This window comes from Oryctolagus cuniculus, chromosome 3 (assembly GCF_051225735.1).
Source record: "Oryctolagus cuniculus isolate XC-2025 breed Fujian yellow rabbit chromosome 3, ASM5122573v1, whole genome shotgun sequence".
NCBI lineage: Eukaryota > Metazoa > Chordata > Mammalia > Lagomorpha > Leporidae > Oryctolagus > Oryctolagus cuniculus.
Genome location: NC_142869.1, coordinates 90,184,278 through 90,205,020, shown reverse-complemented (window position 1 = coordinate 90,205,020; position 20,743 = coordinate 90,184,278). Strand labels below are relative to the sequence as shown.

The 20,743-nt window shown below is 40.9% G+C and overlaps 1 protein-coding gene across 50 annotated transcripts in view; it reads right to left on the bottom strand.

Annotated features, from left to right (window-relative positions):
* The window catches only part of NEB (nebulin), a 217,198-nt gene that overhangs the window by 139,449 nt on the left and 57,006 nt on the right, over positions 1 to 20,743 (bottom strand). For all 50 annotated transcript variants that reach the window (XM_089328355.1, XM_089328318.1, XM_089328323.1 and 47 more), the window contains exons 39-54: positions 20,452 to 20,556; positions 18,937 to 19,044; positions 16,642 to 16,953; positions 15,591 to 15,797; positions 14,656 to 14,760; positions 14,392 to 14,499; positions 13,201 to 13,512; positions 11,877 to 12,083; positions 10,777 to 10,881; positions 9,080 to 9,187; positions 6,994 to 7,305; positions 6,667 to 6,873; positions 5,787 to 5,891; positions 4,663 to 4,770; positions 2,710 to 3,021; positions 2,313 to 2,516 (exon numbers count right to left, since the gene is read on the bottom strand). In XM_089328355.1, coding sequence (XP_089184481.1) covers positions 2,313 to 2,516; positions 2,710 to 3,021; positions 4,663 to 4,770; positions 5,787 to 5,891; positions 6,667 to 6,873; positions 6,994 to 7,305; positions 9,080 to 9,187; positions 10,777 to 10,881; positions 11,877 to 12,083; positions 13,201 to 13,512; positions 14,392 to 14,499; positions 14,656 to 14,760; positions 15,591 to 15,797; positions 16,642 to 16,953; positions 18,937 to 19,044; positions 20,452 to 20,556 — 2,925 coding nt within the window. The remainder of the gene's footprint in view (positions 1 to 2,312; positions 2,517 to 2,709; positions 3,022 to 4,662; positions 4,771 to 5,786; positions 5,892 to 6,666; positions 6,874 to 6,993; positions 7,306 to 9,079; positions 9,188 to 10,776; positions 10,882 to 11,876; positions 12,084 to 13,200; positions 13,513 to 14,391; positions 14,500 to 14,655; positions 14,761 to 15,590; positions 15,798 to 16,641; positions 16,954 to 18,936; positions 19,045 to 20,451; positions 20,557 to 20,743) is intronic.

Genomic DNA, 20,743 nt, shown 5'->3' with positions numbered 1-20,743 from the left:
TCTCTTGTTTTATGGAGACAAAAGAAACTCAGATTCCCAAAAGGGTAAAGTAATTTGCATAAATTTGTTGCTTTACTAGGCAGCTTATTGTATTCAAACTTTCTTTCTTTTTTTTTTTTTTGGCTTTTTTTTTTTTTACTTTTATTTAATGAATATAAATTTCCAAAGTACAGCTTATGGATTACAATGGCTTCCCCCGCATAACGTCCCTCCCACCCGCAACCCTCCCCTTTCCCACTCCCTCTCCCCTTCCATTCACATCAAGATTCATTTTCGATTCTCTTTATATACAGAAGATCAGTTTAGCATACATTAAGTAAAGATTTCAACAGTTTGCTCCCACACAGAAACATAAAGTGAAAAATACTGTTTGAGTACTAGTTATAGCATGAAATCTCAATGTACAGCACACTAAGGACAAAGATCCTACATGAGGAGTAAGTGCACAGTGACTCCTGTTGTTGACTGAACAAATTGACACTCTTGTTTATGGCATCAGTAATCACCCTAGGCTCTTGTCATGAGCTGCCAAGGCTATGGAAGCCCCGTGAGTTCACTGACTCTGATCATATTTAGACAAGGCCATGGTCAAAGTGGAAGTTCTCTCCTCCCTTCAGAGAAAGGTACCTCCTTCTTTGATGACCCATTCTTTCCACTGGGATCTCACCCATGGAGATCTTTCATTTAGGTTTTTTTTCTCCCCCCCAGAGTGTCTTGGCTTTCCATGCCTGAAATACTCTCATGGGCATTTCAGCCGGATCCGCATGCCTTAAGGGCTGATTATGAGGCCAGAGTGCTGTTAGGACATTTGCCATTCTATGGGTCTGCTGTGTATCTCACTTCCCATGTTGGATCATTCTCTCCCTTTTTGATTCTATCAGCTAGTATTTGCAGACACTATTCTTGTTTATGTGATCCCTTTGGTTCTTAGTCCTATCATTACGATCAATTGTGAACAGAAATTGATCACTGGGACTAGTGAGATGGCATTGGTACATGCCACCTCGATGGGATTGAATTGGAATCCCCTGGTATGTTTCTAACTCTACCGTTTGAGGTAAGTCAGCTTGAGCATGTCCCGAATTGCACATCTCTTCCCTCTCTTATTCCCACTCTTATATTTAACAGCGATCACTTTTCAGTTAAGTTTCAGCACTTAAGAAGAATAGTGTATTGATTACAGTATTCAACCAAAAGTATTAAGTAGAACAAACAAAAAAAATACTAAGAGGGATAACATATTAAGCTGCTCATCAGCAGTCAGGGAGAGGGCTGATCAAGTCACCGTTTCTCATAGTGTTCATTTCACTTTAACAAGTTTCCTTTTTGGTGCTCAGTTAGTTGTCACCTATCAAGGAGAACAAGTGGTATTTGTCCCAAAACCAAAACAAAATAAACATTTATAATGAAGCTGACAGCTCAGCATTCACTGTAAACTTTGGAAAACAGCACTGCAAAAAGTATCTGAGGATTGATTAGGAAAATAAGCGATCTAATTTATCAATGCTTAGTATAAGTCAATTATGGACTTATTTATTAAAAACTCCCAATATATCTGATGTATGTAAAAATATAGCATTTTATAAACGACATACATGTTGAGGTGCTCCAAAGAACCTCATGGCTATTATTACATATATCCATTTAAATTTTCTTACCAGTTTCAGAATCTCAGTGCACATAATTATACTTTAATATTCAGGAAGTAGGATTAGTCATCCTTCCATTCTTTGCGCAGAATCACTCTACATTACCATCTTTTATTTATTTCATTCAATAAATACATATTGAGTGTCTATTTTATGCCAAGTATTAGAGTCAGTGTTAGAGAGAAGAACTTAAGTTGAAGATGGAATATTACTTCTTTACTGTGACATAGTATTATCATTTTATCTTTATTCCAATAAGCTAAATGATTTATCATCATTCAGTAGTAAATACCTTCTTCCTAATATTTCCACTGTGCCTATGTAAAGCATTCACTATCTCTCCTCCTTACACACTCTACCACAACAAAAAATCTGGGTCTTTAATGTACTCAAATTTCTAAGGAAAAAACTATGCTCCTCAATTTTCTCATCACCCTCTGGCTAAGTAAATGACTAAGTGTTGGGTGACAAAAATGGACACTCATTTTCATGTCATTCAGTGTAGGGTAGTTGAAATCCAGATGGAGGAACTCAATGTAAAATACTCTGCTGTGTTGATACAATGCTTTGCCATTCTATCCCTTTATTAAGCAAATGTTATTGAGAAGCTACCAGGTAGCAGGCACTACAATGGTTTTTATTAATCTCTAAAGAGTTACTTACATCACTCCTATTTTTGGCATTTGTCTTTGCGAGAACTATGTCCATGGCATCAGGAATGCTGGTGAACTTGTTTGTGTCTGGAGGCTGACGATATTTCTTCTCACTGAGGATTTCTGAAGCCCTCTTGTTCTTTTCTGCTTCCAAAGAACCCAAGGGACTCCATCCTATGCCTTTCAGCCACTCAAGGTCAGACTTATACATATTCTGAGAAAGGACAAAGTAAGCCATCAAAATTCCATTGTAACTTGGACCTTTGACTCTTGATTCTGCGTATTTCAAGAGAGATGTATTTTAAATTTTCAATATAACTTTTTTTTAGTTTCTGCTTCTGTGACTAAATGGCTACTCATAGGAAATAAGAAATAATACACAACTATGTAACTTAATAGAAACTGACCTCACTTTGTAGCTCATAAGCTTTTTTAGCATGAATAACGTCATTCTGGTCAGGCAGGCAGGTCCACTGGTGCAGGTAGTTCTTGTAGTCCACATCGCTGACCAAGGCCTGGCACTTCTTGGCCAGCACCACCCCCAGCATGTCCACTGGGCTGCTGAACTTGGTCTTCCACTTCTCAAAGTCCTTCTTGTATTCTCTCTCACTCTGCATTTTGGCAACATTCATGGACAACACAAGCTTTGGGTCATCTTGCAAACTCCGGAATCCAACATGGTGGCCAAGTTGCTTCCGGTAGCCTTGTTTATATTTAAACTGAAGTCAGAGGAAACAGAGTTCTTTTATTAACATGAAAAAGTTCAAGTTAAGTTTTCTGTTTGTTTTCCAAAATTGAAATGAGAGAAGGGGTTGTTGATGCTAACTTAGTAACAAATGTTTACTTTCTTAAACCAGCTAGTCTTGTGGAAATAGAGGCTTCCAATGGAACCTTGAGTCTCAAGAGAGGTTTTGAAGAAAAATTAATTCCTACTAGAGGCAGATATATGTATTTGGATGTGCTATACTTTGTATGTGTTGACTTTAGGTTATTTTTAATAAATTTCTTATGCTATCCTTATGAGAGTGATATTTTATGGGAAAAATATGGGCTAAATTAAAAGTTATGAAGACATGATTTGGTGAACAGGCTAATAGTGTAGATTAATTTATTAAACAGCAAAATATTTAGTAGGTTGCCAAAAGGCTATATCAAATGAGGAATCCTCAACAAGTTTGTGGAAAATAAAAAGTTTATTTTCGTCCAAAAATTTGTAGTCCATGCACCATTTTTTCATAGCATGCCATTTCCATGACCTTTTTGAAGAGCCCTTCAAATTTGTCCTATTAAAATCCTTTTCTTGTACCTCCACATGAATAAAAGCAGCTAAGTATTTTAGGTCAGAAAAAGAGTTCCACAAGATGACAACGTATTACCAACATGGGTCAAAATGAACTATATTATTTTAAGAGAATAAAAATAAGTTCCAGTATTTAGATTTAATTGGAAAAGGTTACATTATTATTAGATCAAAATCACAAAAGTGATCATAATAATGATAGTAATAAGATGAGAAGTATAGAACACATTATAGCTCATATAAACACACAATATTTAATATTTTTATAATATAACAGCATCTTAGTATAATGGATCTAAGAGGTCCTTTGAACCAACCCATACCCAGGAAGCCTCTTTGTTGACATTTGAACAGTAAGAAAGAGTGAATTCTGGGTCAACTAAGAGGGTATGAGAAGAAAGGTAAAATGTATCTATAAAAATAGTTACTAATACTAAGTTATTTGATCCAATAAAAACACATCATTATTGTGGGGAGCAACTCGGACTAGACTAAGTTACTGGAATTAAGACTTATTCTATGCATCTGCTCTCCCACAATATGGCGCTGGGAGAGGAGGAAACAGCTTCTATGCAGCTGCCTCTTGCCAACTTGAGTGATGACCTCCAGGAGCTGATCCTGCTCCTGATTGGAGGAGAGCAGCGTACTCGGCGTGTGGGCAGCCGAGTTGGGATTGGCGGAAGAGGACTATAAAGGAGGAGAGAGAAAACATGCACCAGGAACATCTAAGGGGAACATCTATCTGAAGGAACACCTGTGTAGCCCCCGAGAGAGCCGGCCGGCGGTGTGCCGCTCCCCCGCGGAAGTGGGGAAAGTGGCAGGGGGAACCGCCCTTCCACGGAGGTGGAAGGGACGGTAGCCAACCCGGGAAGAACCAGCAGCAAACCCGGGGAGGGCCGAGCAGACAAAAGAACAGCGCAGGGTCCTGTGTCATTCCTCCACGAAGACGGGGAGCGACATAATGGTGCCGTGACTCGGATATGAAGCCTAGGCAGGGCTTAGTGTCGTTCCTCCATGAAGAGGGGGAGCGACACATTATAGAAGTCAGACTGGTACTTACATCACTAGCAATGTCTCTTGAAGCTTTGGCTAGCTGGACAGAAATTGCATCAACTGGGAGATCATAGCCTTTCTTCAAAGCTTCTTCCCATCCAAGTTTATAGAATTTCTGAGAATTAAAGAAATTCCTTAAATTATTCTGTTTATATTAAAGTTTCTAACAGATTATAAACAAAGGTGTATGTAGAGTAGATATCAGATTCTGACATCATCTACCCTCTCTCCAAAGATATGGGTAAACAAAACTAAACTAAACAACAAAGAAAGGTGTTTAATAGAGTAGAAGAAGTGCTGTTTTAGTATCATATGGCTCAATTTATTTTTCTGTTCTGACTCACCCTGGATGTCTATTTGAGCACAAACTCTATTACTCAGAAAATATACGGTCATATCATGTTTACTGGGTCCCCTTCTTCCTGCTCTTAAGTAGTCTGGGCTCACTGCTTCAAACACAGGTAATCACATAATTGAGAAAAAAAATCAGGCCACAGAATTTTAACCATCTATGTGTCAAAAGTAGTAGATGATGATATGCCTTTTACAAATTGCAATAAATGGGCTAAATTTTCAGAGTCAAACTCACTGAATGAATGTAGATGTGTTAAAATTGGATAATAATAACAGCAGCTAATAGTTGTTCAGTACTTTCTATGTACCAGGCATTGTGCTGAGAACTTTACATAAAATTTTTCATTTGGTCCTCATAGTAATCCAGTGTCTTAGGCAATGTTATAGATACTTCTATAGTCCCACTTTTAAGGATGAAGAAACTGGGGTAAGTGATTTTCCAAATAGCATCCAACTAAATGCCAAAGCCGTAACTCAGATCAGGTTTGTTTGACATAATTCTTTTCTTTCAACAATTACTGATTGATTTGCTAACTTGTGCCAAGCACAATAAACACAGAGATAAGCAAAACAGAGACAATATCTGCCTCTATTGAGCATGCAGCATAGCAGAAACCCTTGCTCTTAACTGATATATTTTGTGACATCTCTAGGCTGACCAGTCTCAGTCATTCATTTCTATTGCTTCAGCATTTATATCATTTATTTACTATTACACCATTTTATAAGCTCAATAAATTTCAAGACAAAACATTGGAAATTTGTATACATCCTTACCTGACTAAATAGGGTTTGATTCTGCTTAGCTTGTAAAATATCTGGCGTATCAGGCATCACATGAATCTTTGTTTTATCTTTATTCCAGTCAATGGTGTATAAATGCTAGGAAGTGGGAGAAAAGAGATTTGAAATTTTAATAACTGTTTAGGACAAATAGGAGAGAAGAGGTAATGAGAGAATACTTGAATGCTTTTAATTTGAAGTAGTAAAGAGTGACAAAGCATATGATTCAGAAAAGATGCTAAAAATAAACTCAGATTTTAAAAGATAATCTCTTAAAAGTTTTTAATCACCTAAAATGGATTGAAAGTGCCTAATATATAGTCCTTTAAAATGTAGGTAATTTCTTTCTTTTTTTTTTTTTTTTATTATCATCATCATTTTATTTTCATATACAAAAAAGATAAAACTTGAAATAGTTCTAGACTTTCCCTCCTATTCCACAGGGGTGTGGCTGCTTCTTCACGGGGGGGGGGGGGAGGGGGGGGGCTACATTCACATCGGTTTATTGGAGGACCCAGTGCAGAGTTCAAGCAGCAAAACCCCAACTCAGCCCATCTAATTTCAAACGGGACACTCGTTTCTAAAGTCACCACAGTGAGAACAAAGAGCCAGGCCAGAATGAACCATGATACAGTGTTCTTTCCGCAGCTGTGGCACACAGAGGTCTGCGTAGGCCATGTAAAATGTAGGTAATTTCTAACACAGAGGAACAAGGGAAATAAAAACATGAAGAAAACATAGTAGGGGAATGTTCTGGAATTGTTTGCCACTGCCAAGGAGTGGTGGAGTGGGATTAAATTTCTCAAACAAGAGCCAGAGCCTGCTAGCCTTCCCTCACTTGGGAGCTACGTAGAAGGACTACTGTTCTCTCTACCTTGTTCATAGTATGTGCATTCTGCTTGGCAAGCACCATGTCCATGGAGTCAGTCAACTTCTTAAACTGGAAGTTGCTAGGGTGCTGGCGGTATTTCTGATCACTGGCATATTCAGTTGCTTTCTTGGCCTTCTCCACGTCTAGGGAACCAGCTGGACTCCAGCCAAGTCCTTTGTACCATTCATTGTAGTCCTGTTTATATTCATTCTATAAAGAAAAGAGGCAAATTCACCTTATCAATTTAGACACAAAATTATGGAATATAAAGCTATGCTATCCCTTCCCTTGCAAAGGATCCATCATCACCCAAACAGAAAATAGCCTTACATCACTCTGGATGCGATTCATATTCCTGCTCAGTTCAAGGCTCATTGCATCTGGGAGGAGGATGTACTTGTGGATCAGGTGCTTGTAGTTAGTGTTTGTGATGTTGGCTTGGGCATCCTTGGCAGCTGTGACACTGAGCATGTCTGCAGGGGTGTGGTAGCTGGTCTTGGTCTTCTCGTAGTTTTTCTTGTACTCCCGATCAGATTGCATCTTAGCCACTTGCATGGAATGGACTAATTTGGGATCATCTTCAAGACTGCGGAAGCCAACCATTTTCCCCTTCTGCTTTTCATAATTGTACTTGTATTTATACTGTGAAGAAAAGATGAATGTGAATGAGGAGCAATTCTCTTGGCGCAAAATCATTCTAGTATCAATATTCTACAGTTCAAAAAAACTGTGTAGCATGCTACATTCATAAAACACATTTCCACACTTACCTATGTCACTTGCTACTCACAACTCTATGTTGTGATGAAGACAGCAAAGTTATTTTATATGCCCCATTTTTTTTGACATGCAGAGTTAGACGGTGAGAGAGAGAGACAGGGAGAAAGGTCTTCTTTTCGTTGGTTCACGCCCAAAATGGCCACTACAGCCGGCGCGCTGCACCGATCCAGAGCCAGGAGCCAGGTGCTTCCTCCTGGTCTCCCATGCGGGTGCAGGGCCCAAGGAATTAGGCCATCCTCCACTGCCCTCCTGGGCCACAGCAGAGAGCTGGACTGGAAGAGGAGCAACTGGGACAGAATCTGGCACCCCAACCGGGACTAGAACCCGGGGTGCTGGGCCACAGGCAGAGGATTAGCCTATTGAGCCATACGTGCTGGCCTTTATGCCCGATTTTTATAGATGCGTAGGCTCAGACTCGGAGAAGTGAATGACTTACTAGAGACATAAGGATTAGGACCCTGACCTTGTCATGATGCACCACAGTAACTTATACACATATTCTGTTGTTGACATATTAATAAATACAGAAAATGAGAAAGAAGCAGAATGTTCCAAGCAGCTTAATGCTGCCTTAAGAAATCATCCATCCAGCCATTCACCAATAAGAATTGGTTCAGTTATGAAGCACAGTATAATGTTTGAGTAGTTTTGTATTTATGGAGCTCTTTTTAAGACTTTCTAAACCAGTCGAATGGGAAAAATGTTTACTACTTATCACCTCAATTTCCATAGGGGGAGATCCTGATATGTGTAGAAGGCTTTTTATTTTGTGCATCTCCTTGTGGAGTTCAGTGTATAAGTTAAAGAGCAGGAGCCAGGAGAGCCAAAGTATTGCATTATGAAAGAGGGCGATGAATTTGGCATTTTCAGGACAACAGAAGGTGAGAGATGGGGTAGATATGTAGGGAAGATGAAAAACAGAAGAGGAAAGAGAAAGTACAAGGAAAGAGTGCTCTAAAATGCGTTCCTCCTCCTACTCTCATTCAATGCTCCTTGCAAATGGATTTCTCATGAAAACAACTAAATGAAAGAACTGAGTTTCATGGAGGTGATATGCTTTGACAGCGCTGTGCCGGTACACTAGCTGTGGAGAGGGAGGAAGCCCTAATTTGTAGGGTGTGCCAATTTCTGTGGTATAAATACTACTACCATGGCTGATGTCAAGCTACCAATGGTTTAAAAACTGCCTTGCAAAACTCTTGATTATTTAGTAATCAGCTGTCATCAGCCCAAACGATTGGCCCTTGCAACACACCGATGCTTGGGACAGCCTATTGGGAAGTCAGGCCCTAAGAGGCAGAAGGCCTGAACACAGCCTTTCACGAGGAAAACTTGATGAAGGGCTTTGGATTTCTGCAAGGTGTAATTTTGGTGAGAGATCAAAGTACATTCACCTACTCTCCTAACTTGGAGAGCTGACATCTATGAGGATCATAATATGGGTGGCATTCTTATTTTTTTCAGAAATATCAAAGGAAACACACAAGTAAGGCTTTAAAAATTCACAGAACAAAGTGAGGCTACTGTTTGCAGATACGCTCCCTCCCACCCCCCATTTTATCCACTACTGTTTCCAGCCTTTTTTATTTCAGTTACATAGAAACCCCAGCAGGTGACCCCTCCCCTTTGGACTTACATCACTTGCAATGTCTCTTGAAGCCTTGGCCGCTTTGATGGGAATTGCATCAGTTCGGAGATCATAGCCTTTCTTTTTCGCCTCTTCCATGGAAAGTTTGTAGAGTTTCTGTAAACAGAAGCAAAGGAAATGATTTTCTTCTAAATAGGAAAACCTAGATTGACTGTATAGTTTCTCAAAAAAATTATTTGAGAAGGGACAAGAAGGAGGTAAGGAGGGGAAGGGGGAGGGGAAGGGGGAGGGGAAGGGGGAGGGGAAGGGGGAGGGGAGGAGAGACAAGCTCCTAGCCACTGATTCACTCCCCAGAGGTCCACATGTGATGAAGCCTGGTACTTATACAGGTCTCCCATGCGGATGGCAGCCATTCACCTGAGCTATCTATCTGAGCCATCACCACTGCCTCCCGGGTCTGCATTAGCAGGAAGCTAGAATCAAGAGCCTGAACTAGTAGAAAACGCAGGTACTCTGATGTAGGATGCAGGCATCCCAAACAGTGTTCCAATCTACACTGTGACATCATTTTTATCTTTAAGCAAAATGTTGTATTGATAGTTCAGCAGCTGAATGTTCTCACAAGCAATCTGTGTTTGAAAAAAAAACTGTTACAAACTCAAACATATTTTCAAGTAATCACCAAAAAAAAATTATTGATCTTTATTAAGTTGCAAATATGTGTTAAAGATGTGAAAAATCAGCAGATCCGTATCTGATGCATTTTATCAAATAGGAGTTAAAAGAAGACTACAAAACAGTTACATTGTTACATCAAAAAAATCACTGTTTTATAATCAACACTTTTACTTATATAATTATAAGGATTCTATAATTTTTAAGAAATGCCAGCAAATCAAAAAACCTATGGAATTCAAACAATGGAAAGAAGAAACAACTGGTAGGATTAAAGGATTTCCTGGCAAGGGTGGTTAGGATGAGAAAGGAAATGAAAAAAAGCATCAGCGTGTTTTCTAACAAGTGTTGCACATTCCTGTGATGGAGCTCACTCCAAATTCTTCAAAATGTTCCTCTTTCCTTTCCACTTAACCCTTCCCTTAGGAACAGCTCACAAACATGGTGAAGGGGCTCTCTAAGAATGAGGTCCCGGAACTCTTTTCTTCCCTTTTCTCCTTCCCTGGCTCCTAAGCCCGCTCTTCCTGCCACATCTCTTAGTTTGATAAGGAGTACTCATCCCTAGAACAAGATCCAGCTACCTTTCAAATTCCTAACTGCTTCACCCAACCCGCATTAGCAGGCCTTTCTAACTCTTAGCAAAGCAAGATTTGAGAAAGAAAATTCTTGGGGCTGGCGCTGCGGCACACTAGGTTAAGCCTCTGTCTGCAGTTCCAGCATCCCATCCGGGCGCTGATTGGAGTCCCAGCTGCTCCACTTCTGATTCAGCTTCCTACTAATTGATGCACCCATGTGGGAGACACGAAAGAAGCTTCTGCCTCCAGATTGGCCCAGCTGAAGCTGTTGTGGCCTTTCAGGGAATGAACCAATGGATGGAAGATCTCTCCCTCCCTCTCTCTATAGTTCTACCTCTCAAATAAATGAATAAATCTTAAAAGAGAAAAAAAGAAAATTCTCATTTGTAGATTTTTACTATCATTTAAAAATATTCACTCTCATAATTGAGAGAAACAATTAGTTTACTGGTTTAGATAAGCTGGAAAGAGAGATACCAGGGCAGTGATACTCACATCACTCATATTAATGGCATTTGCCTTTGCCAGGACAATCTGGGGGATATCAGGCATGATGTGGACTTTGGTCTTGTCAGCCTCCCATGCTTGTTTGTAGAGGTGCTAGGGAAAAGTACATGAATTAGGTCTAAAAAATCTTAAAATGAGCTCACTGATCACACACAAACATATAAATATAAATATGAATATTATGGGTATTTTAATTAGCTAGACTTTTAAAAATATGAATAGAGAAAGTGTTCATTCAAACAACACAGTGGAGAGGATGTGAGTGAACTATAAAGATGTTCTCTCCCTCCTATAGCTTGGGGAGAGCATCTCCCTCCTCAGTTTTCTCTGCATCTTAAAACACACATAGAAATGATGCCAAATGCCAAATAATACATCTTGTTTTGTTACTAAATATTTTGGACACTTTTGAGCCTTCTCAAAATAATTTACTTTATTCATTTAAAGAGCTGCATTCCATTAGGAGATATAATCTAAAAGATTCAACCAATTCTACATAGATGGACATTTAATTTGTGGTTTCCAGTCTTTTCTCACTATAGGTAACAATGCTGGGATTTTTATGGGAATGTGGAGATGCCCTACCCACATCCCCATTTAAGGAAGAACTTCTGTCTATCCCAGCTTTTCATAGACAGCTTCTAGCTGTCACCTCCAGGGTTTGCTGTCTCATTCAGGAGGATGCCCTTCCCGGATGGCCACAAAGACTCACCAGAATGGAGGTACAAAGTTTTGCCCATTTAAGTCCAATGTAGGACACCTCCAACAGGTGACACTCAGGACACTCAGGAACCCTCCGTGGGATTGTTCAAGGCTTTGTTGGGACTACATCACAGTACAACTTCTCCCTCTGCCTGGTCCTCCTTCCCATAGGTACTGGTCCCTAAAAAATGCCCTGATCCCCAAATTCTGTCTCAGCATCTCCTTTCAGAGAGTCTAACCTACAAGAGTGCTTTACTCTCGCCAGGTGAAGTAGACCTCAACCATGTTGTTCTATAACTGTGTTAGTAAAACCTGGACATTAAATGTTAAGAGACAGCTGGGTTCTCTCTGATGCACATGAAACACTGCATTGCTGAAAGACTCACTTCATTCATAATTTTTGCATTATTCTGGGCCAAAACCATGTTCATTGAATCCATCAGTGTGGAATACTTCAAAGTGTCTGGATGCTGGCGGTACTTCTTTTCACTGATAATCTCCATGGCTTTCTTATTTTTCTCAGCTTCCAGAGAGCCCAGAGGGAGCCACCCAATGCCCTTCATGAAGTCAGCATAGTCAGCTTTGTACTGATTCTGCAAAAGAGGAAAACTTCAATAAGAAGAAATCAAGCCTTTCCCGAAAATGACAAGCGTGTGTTTAATACTCCCTAACCCTCACTTTAGGCTTCAACCAATGGCATCTTCAACTTTAACCATTTTTATTTTCCAATTTCTATCTTTTCCACATTTCCTTGCATGAGAAATTAAAAGTATGCAAAATATTGTTGTGATTGTGCTTCCTTGATATCTTCATAACGAAAAAGTGCTAAGAAATAGATTCATCTGCCGTGTGACTATAGCTCCTTGATTATGACGACTTTTCTTACCAAAATTCTCAAATTTCCTTTATTAACAGATGACTTATGGGAATCTCATTTCTCTTTTTCCACTGTCTTGGATCATTCCTCACTGTTAAAACTTCCTCTGACATGCCAGAAACCTCACTAATGCTTTGTGCAAATTTCATTTTTCCCCTTAGCCTTGGCATCACCACTGTAATTGTGCCATGGCTGTTTTCACTTGGGAACTTGTGTTCTCCTTCTCACTTAATATAGCTGGGCGTCTATGTTCACAAAGAGAATATGATGTGGTTTGCAATTTAAGTTCAGTTCCTCAGGCCACCAAATTGTTCCTTAGCTGAATTCTTGACTCTATATCTCCTCCTTCATCTTCCCTATATTCATTCCAAAAGATTCCCTAGCCGTGCCATTCTCAATATCTTCATCCAGACTACAGGGAATTGCAAAGTTGGAAGTAGAGGAAGGAAAGTTGGTTGGGAGTGAGGGAATAGAGCTATCACATTATCTAATTTCCTTTCTTTCTTTTTCATTCCTCTGTCTGGAGCCTTTCATCCTTTTGATCCTCTTTGTTAGATATGTTTCCTTCAACAAATTCTTTCTGCAACCAAATTTCATTTAGTATTGCTGAATTCAGACTTTAATAATGTTCACAGCAACCATCCTGGAATATAAGACTTTAGTGTGTAGGACTGACCTCTTTTAGTTAAAAGAAATGGATTCAATCTAAGTTAAAACATTTCACTGGAAAAATGCATGTGAATTTCTTTCAAGATTTGCAAAATGGCACTACTTATTACAATTTGCTCATTCTCCAGGATAAAAGCTCTGTAAAGGGTGTGGCTTTTACATACATCACTTTGAATCTGCATCATATTTTTGGCCAACTCAAAGCCCATGGCATCAGGAAGCATGTTGTAGGTATGGATCACATTCCTGTAGTTGGCGTTGGTGGCCACCTCCTGGGACTTCTTGGCTGCTACCACACTGAGCATGTCCACGGGGGTGTGGAAGGAGGTCTTGGATTTCTCATAGGCCTTCTTGTATTCCCGGTCTGACTGCATCTTGGCCACCTGCATGAAGTGCACCAACTTGGGGTCGTCTTCCAGGCTGCGGAATCCAATATGTTTTCCTTTGGCTTGCTCATACGCTTGCTTGTATTTGTACTGTGGACAGAAGAGAAGCATTGAGATGAAACAGTGAAGGAAAGAGGATAAAGTATCATCCCCAGGGTGCCCTTAGCTTCGTCACAGGTGAAGGATTTTTAAGCTACTCTACAATCAGACAGAAGGGAGCTCACGGGGCCCAGAGCAAAGTTGTTTTACTTCAAATTTCTTCCCAGACTGAGACTATGGAAAGAAAGGGACTGAGTTCATCAAAGCAATGTATAGATAAGTTGGCTTGGGATGGTTTAGAAAGCACAGTTTCCCATTCAGCAGTCTAATAAACAGAAAAGGCTGCTGCAGGATTTCTCACACATACTTTTAAAGTCAGGAAAGAGCCTGGCCATGGTCTCCTGGGTAAAACATGTAGGTTGCATCCTTGTGTCTGCTTAGAATTATCTATAAGTGAGTCAGATACTCCAGGATCTACTTATCTATAACAAGACTCTTTAAAATTTTTAATTTATTTATTTGAGATAGAAAGACAACTCCCATCTGCTGGTTCACTCCCCAAATGCCTGTAGTGGTCAAAACTGGGAGCCAGGAACTCAATCCAGATCTCTCATGGGGGTGGCAGCAGCCCAATTGTTTGAGCCATCGTTACTGCCTTCCAGGGACTACATTAAGCTAGAATCAAGCATTGGGGCTAGGAATGCAACTCGGGCACTCTGAAAAAGGACACAGGCATCTTAACCTCTTAGCCAAATGCCTGCCCCATTTTTTATGTTAAATAATGAACAAAAGGGAGGTATCTTGTATGTTACGTGGGATGGTGTTACCACTGACACTCAGTGGAGCTGACTGCAGCTCCTCAGAACACACAAGCTTGGCTCATTCGTTCTTACTTCTTCAGCCTGAGGAAGGCCCCATGGAAGCACTTACATCACTGGCAATGTCTCTAGAAGCTTTGGCAGCCTTTATGGAGATGGCATCAGGCCTCAGATCATAGCCCTTCTTCTTCTCCTCTTCCCAGCCAGCTCTGTACAGTTTCTAAAGGATGAGATACAAACACAACCAACTGTTGTTATTTGGGTGAGAATGCAGATCCTGATTTCACAGTGGCTGACAAGCAGATGAATGTTCCCCGAGTCCTACGGAAGCTTCCAGCTTCTCTCTCCACACTTATGGCTGTTGTTCTATACTTACATCACTCATGGTGATTTGGTTTACTCTGGAGAGCAGGATATCTGGAGTATCGGGCATGACGTGTATGGTGGTCTTATCTTTGTCCCATTTCTTAGTGTACAGCCTCTGCAACAAGAAGGTGAGGTACATAATCTTACAGCAGGATAAAAGGGCAAGAAGTGGGCTGGAGGGACCTGAATACACAATGCAAAAAAGTCATCAAACAAAGGAACCCTCGTCTACTGAAGCAACGGATGACATCTTGCCCCAACCTTTGAGCTAGGTGGAGGTTTGTGGTTCTGTTGGATCCTTAATACGACACTGAGAGATAGCCTAAGGAGCAAAATGAGAGTAAAGAAAGAAAGAGAGGAAGACAGGCAGAGAGGGACAGAGAATGGGAGACAGGAACTGTTAGGAAACTGGGGCAGTTTTAGCCAGGTGGCCGCCTGGCCCAGCTACCTGAGCCAGGCTCCACCCCCATCCTAATGGGATTGGCTGCTCCTGCTTCCCTGCCCGCCCTCAGGCAAAGTTTTAAAAGGGCCTGTTCCTGAACACGTGCTCTCTTGGCCCTTCTCTCCTGCTCTCTCTCTTGCCTCCTCCTCTGGTCTCTTGGCCTTCTCTCTCAGCTCCTCTCATCTCTCTTCTCTCTCTTCTCTCCTTGCTAGCTCCTCTCCTCTCTTATACTCATTTTTCTCATTTTCCTTCGCCACCCCTTCACTCCGGTCTGTTGGGTGCTCCCCAATAAACCCTTTCCCTTACTCCGGTGTTCGGTGTGTTTTGCGACGGCTAACGTTAATATATAACAGGAACACAGATGGAAGCCTAGACAGAGTTGCTCTCCCACCACCACTACAACCATTAGAAAGAAAACAATTCCTGGATATTGTAGAGGTCCTGCCAGGCTCCATGGCCCGAGGACCACGTAAGTTCTCGGAGGCCAACAGCCAAGCTCTCACCTTGTCCATATTCAGTTTGTTAGCCTTGTTAAGCGCCTGCTCCATGGTGTCCATGGCATATGTGAACTTCAGCTTCTCGGGGTGCTGGCGGTACCTCTTCTCACTAAGAATCTCTCCTGCTTTCTTTGCCTTCTCCACCTCGAGGGACTGTATTGGGATCCAGCCAATCCCTTTCATCCAGCCGGTGAAGTCAGATTTATAGAGGTTCTTTACAACAAGAAGGGGACATTGTTATTTCAGAAAGAGTCCCTAGCATCGAGAAGCCAAAAGGGGAGGGGGGATAACCTGCTATTTACTCCCACCATCTTTTAGGGAAAAAAAGAATCATAAAAATCATTGCATTCACTGTGATTTTTAAGAGGAAATCCCAACTCAACAATTCCTTTAAAAATTTAACTTTCCTGAGGAAAAGAAAGGAAAAGTTTACAGAATTTTGCACTAGAAATTATATATCATCTATATAAGCCTCTTAATTTTTCATAGGTATATCATGTGTTGGGCCTAATATCTAAAGTTTTAAATATAGTTATAGGGGCTGGTGCCATGGCTCTGTAGGTTAATCCTCCACCTGCGGTGCTGGCATCCCATATGGGCACTGGTTCTAGTCCTGGCTGCTCCTCTTCCAATCCGGCTCTCTGCTGTGGCCTGGGAGGGCAGTGGAAGATGGCCCAACTCCTTGGGCCCCTGCACCCACATGGGAGACCCGGAGGAGGCACCTGGTCCTGGTTCAGATCAGTGCAGCTCCGGCCAATGCGGCCATTTGGGGAGTGAACCAGTGGATGGAAGACCTTTCTCTCTGTCTCTCCTTCTCACTGTAACTCTACCTCTCAAATAAATACATAAAATCTTTAAAAAAATAAATGTAGTTATAAAAGCATCAGCAAAGCTACCTATAGTTCCGATGAGTGAAACCCTAGAACTCCAGGTTCTGGAGGAGAGCTGTAATTACAGTGAGCCCAGCCAGGGGTAGGATGGAGTGTTTCCTGCTCTTCCTTCCTACCCACAAGAAAGGGATCCCTCACTGTGCTGCCAGCTGCTGCCTGGGACCTACATCGCTCTGGATCTGCATGGCGTTCCTGGAGTGCTCCACAGGCAAGGCATCCGGCAGGAGAGTGTAGTTGTGGAAGGGCTGCTTGTAGTTGGCGTTGGTCGCCACCTCCTGAGACTTCTTGGCAGCGGTCACACTGAGCATATCCAAAGGCGTGTGGTACCTGGTCTTGCTGGCTTCATAGCCCTTTCTGTACTCGCGGTCTGACTGTATTTTGGCCACATTCATGTAGTGAACCAGTTTAGGATCATCCTGAAGACTGAGAAATCCAATTTGCTTGCCTTTGGCTTTCTCATAGGCCTCCTTATATTTGCACTATTGGAAAGAAAAGGGCAGATAGACTTTTTAGGGTAGAAGTTTGAGATAGACAATGTATATAGCAGAGTGAGCAAAAGAAAAAAATTCAGTCTGAGTGTATGCAACTTCTAGGTTTTTAAAAACACTTTAAAATAAACAACTAGCAAAATACTTCTGGTGAATGGTCTTGATATCTGCTCTGGGGATAATTAAGAATAGAATAATTTGTAGGCCGGCGCCACGGCTCACTAGGCTAATCCTCCGCCTTGCGGCGCCAGCACACCAGGTTCTAGTCCCGGTTGGGGCACCGGATTCTGTCCCGGTTGCCCCTCTTCCAGGCCAGCTCTCTGCTGTGGCCCAGGAGTGCAGTGGAGGATGGCCCAAGTGCTTGGGCCCTGCACCCCATGGGAGACCAGGAGAAGTACCTGGCTCCTGCCATTGGATCAGCGCGGTGCGCCGGCCGCAGTGCGCCAGCCGTGGCGGCCATTGGAGGGTGAACCAACGGCAAAAGGAAGACCTTTCTCTCTGTCTCTCTCTCACTGTCCACTCTGCCTGTCAAGAAAAAAAAAAAAAGAATAATTTGTAGCTTAAATCTAGATTGTTCATAAGTAGATTCTTTGAATATACTCAAAAGTTACTAAAAAGTTTATTTATTGAGCATCTGATATATTAGCTTTTTACTGTTTTTAATTTACATTATCTAATAAACTTTGCATAATCATCAGTAAATTTTTAACACACTTTAATATAAATTGGTGTATTAGATTTGAAATGAATGAGTTTTTAGTCTATCAAGTTATTACATTAATTCATATAGAAAATATAACTTAATTCATAAAAAAGTAATTATCTACATCCTCTTTTTCAGGGACTGGCATGTTGTGGTAAAATGGGATAAAGCTGCTGCTTATGATGCCCATATCAGAGTGCCAGTTTGAGTCCTGGCTGCTCCGCTTCTGATCCAGCTTCCTGGTAATGCACCTGGGAAGGCAGTGGATGATGGCCCCTGCTACCCACGTGGAGACCCAGATGGAATTTCTGGCTCCTGGCTTCAGCCTGGGCCAGCCCTGGCCGTTGTGGCCATTCGGGGAGTGAACCAGCAGACAGAAGTGGTCTCTTTCTCTTGGTCTCACCCTCTGTCTCTGTGACTCTGTGCCTTTCAAATAAATAAAAGTAAATCTTTTTAAAAAATTCTCTTCTGTGGGGCCAGCATAGTGCTGCAGCAGGTTGAGCTGCCACTCGGGATGCTGCTCTGCTTCTGGTCCAGCCCCCTACTAACGTGCCTGCGAAGGCAGCGGAACACAGGCCAAGCACGTGGACTTCTACCACCCACATGAGAGACCTGGTTGGAGCTCCTGACTCCTGGATTCAGCCTGGGCCAGCACTGCCCATTGTGGCCATTTGGGGAGTGAACTAGTGGACAGATGAGCTTGCGTTCTCTGTCCCTCTCCCTCTCTCCTTCTCCCCCTCTCTCCCTCTCTGCCTTTCAAATAAATAAATCTTTAAAGAAAATGTAATGTAAAATTCTTTAATGTAAAATTAATGTAAATTCTTTAATGTAAAATTCTCCCTAGTTTTCCATATTTTACCAGAGTTTTTCTTTGTAGAAATTATAAAATTTAAACTCTATATATTTTAAAAAATATTTGGAGACTTTTGTTTGTTATTTTGTTGTTTATTTTTAATTTTTTTTGTTTTGGAGACTTTTTAATTTAGTGATATTTTTGTATGCCAATACTTTTTTCTTGATAAAATTCAAATCAAAAGTAGTTTTTAAGTTCATAGCAATTATACTGAGAGCTCCAAATATTATAGTTTTTAAATGATTTTTGTACACTGTATTGAGTTTTAAAGGCTTTAAGTGAACTTATATTCAAAAAATCCAATTTTTTCCTATTATAGTTTATTTTTCTGCTTATGTGGATCATATGGTCCTTTACACCATATACATATTTTAAAAGTATACACAGATGGAGTTTACTGCTTTCAAAATAGACTTACGTCGCTAGCAATATTCCTTGAACTCTTCGCAGCAACAATGGGAATGGCATCTGGTCTCAAATCATAGCCCTTAGCAAGGGTTTTCTTCCAGTCTGCTTTATAGTGAGCCTTCAAAAACAGGAAATGTTCTTTTATTATTTGACATCATTAAAAGAGAAGGGGCTGGCATTGTGGCACAGTGGGTAAGGCTGCTGCCTGCAATGCTGGCATCCCATATGGGTGCCGGTACAATTCCCAGTTGTTCCACTTCCAAAAACCAGCTCCCTGCTAATGTGCCTGGGAAAGCAGTGGAAGATGGCCCAGGTCCTTGGGCCCCTGCACCCACATGGGAGACTCGGAAGATGCTCCTGGTTCCTGGTTTCAGTCTACTCCAGCCCAGGCTTTTATGACCATTTCAGGAATGAACCAGTGGCTGGGTGGAAGATCTCTTTCCCTCTCTGTCTCCCCTTCTCTAACTCTGCCTTTCAAACAAATAAAAATAAATCTTTCAAAAAAGAGAAAAAATGATACAAAAAATGTTTCTTATAGAACATGTCATAACATATCCCTCTCTATTAAGACAATGCATAAAATCAGAACTATTGGCTCATCCCTTTGGTATATATCAGATTCTTTTTAAAAAATATCAGAAAATTGTATATGCAGTATAATCTAAACTGACTGAAAAATGTATATGATTGCATAACAAAGCAACAGAGAGGTAAAGCTTCAAAAGTCAAATAATAAATTTCATTCTTCATAATTTTCTCATTTTTTAACTTTTCTATACACATTTCTCTAATACACAATTTTTGAAAATTTTTTGTAATGAACATATCAAACCTATAGAAAGATATGAACACTACAATAAAAAATTTGGATGTGGTACCTACCACTCAGCTTTACTTGATCATAATTCTTAAATATTACTTATAAAATAAAGGGAAAATTTTAAAGTGAAACTAATAGCATAAAAATGAGTACCCAAAAATGTATATTTGGGGTTAAAATAGGACCTAAAAAACAATTTGATCCAGATTTGATAATGTTTTAAAATTACAATTTAGTACCTTTTTAAGGGAATTAATTCACAATCTTGGATTTAAAAATCATCACCAATTGGGTGTCTACACTACCAAAGAGAGATCATTTATACTTAAAAAACAAGTTTCTGAAGAAAATTATGCTTTTTTGAGAAGTGTTAATAACAATAGAAACAAAAAGTTGTATAAAGCAATAGTTATCCTTACTACTGACAATATTCTCCTGGATTTTCTGATGTTGTTTATCTCATTTTGTTCCACTTTTTACAAAATATGACACAACCTACTGTGACTACAACCTACTAATAAGTCAGAGCCCACCAGCTGTTCAAGTTTGCATTAAGCAGAATTTTATGGCGGCCGCTCATCTCACGTTGCAGCATGAGGGTCTAACAGGGAGACTCACAGGAGCCATCCTCAGTTTGCTCCACTTACACGGGAAGCTGACAGGTGCATGTACACCGCTACAGGCTGGCACTGGCCGGATACTCACATCACTCAGGTTGAAGGCGTTGACTCTGGCTTGAATGAACTGAGGCACTTCAGGGTCCATGGTGTACTTGTGTTTCACTTTCTCACCCTCCACCTTGTAGTTCAACTGTAAACAAAAGAGGCAGCACACCAGTACCGTTAGCTGGCCTAGTGTGAGCTTCATCAAGCACCCAGTCCTAGAAAAAGGAGGCCATCACTTGAGTTTTCCATATCCCAGTGACACAGGAGGGGCTCCTAGTAAACACAGCCATGTCCTCACTCCACCAGAGTTTGCTGGACAGCACTGGGGGCCA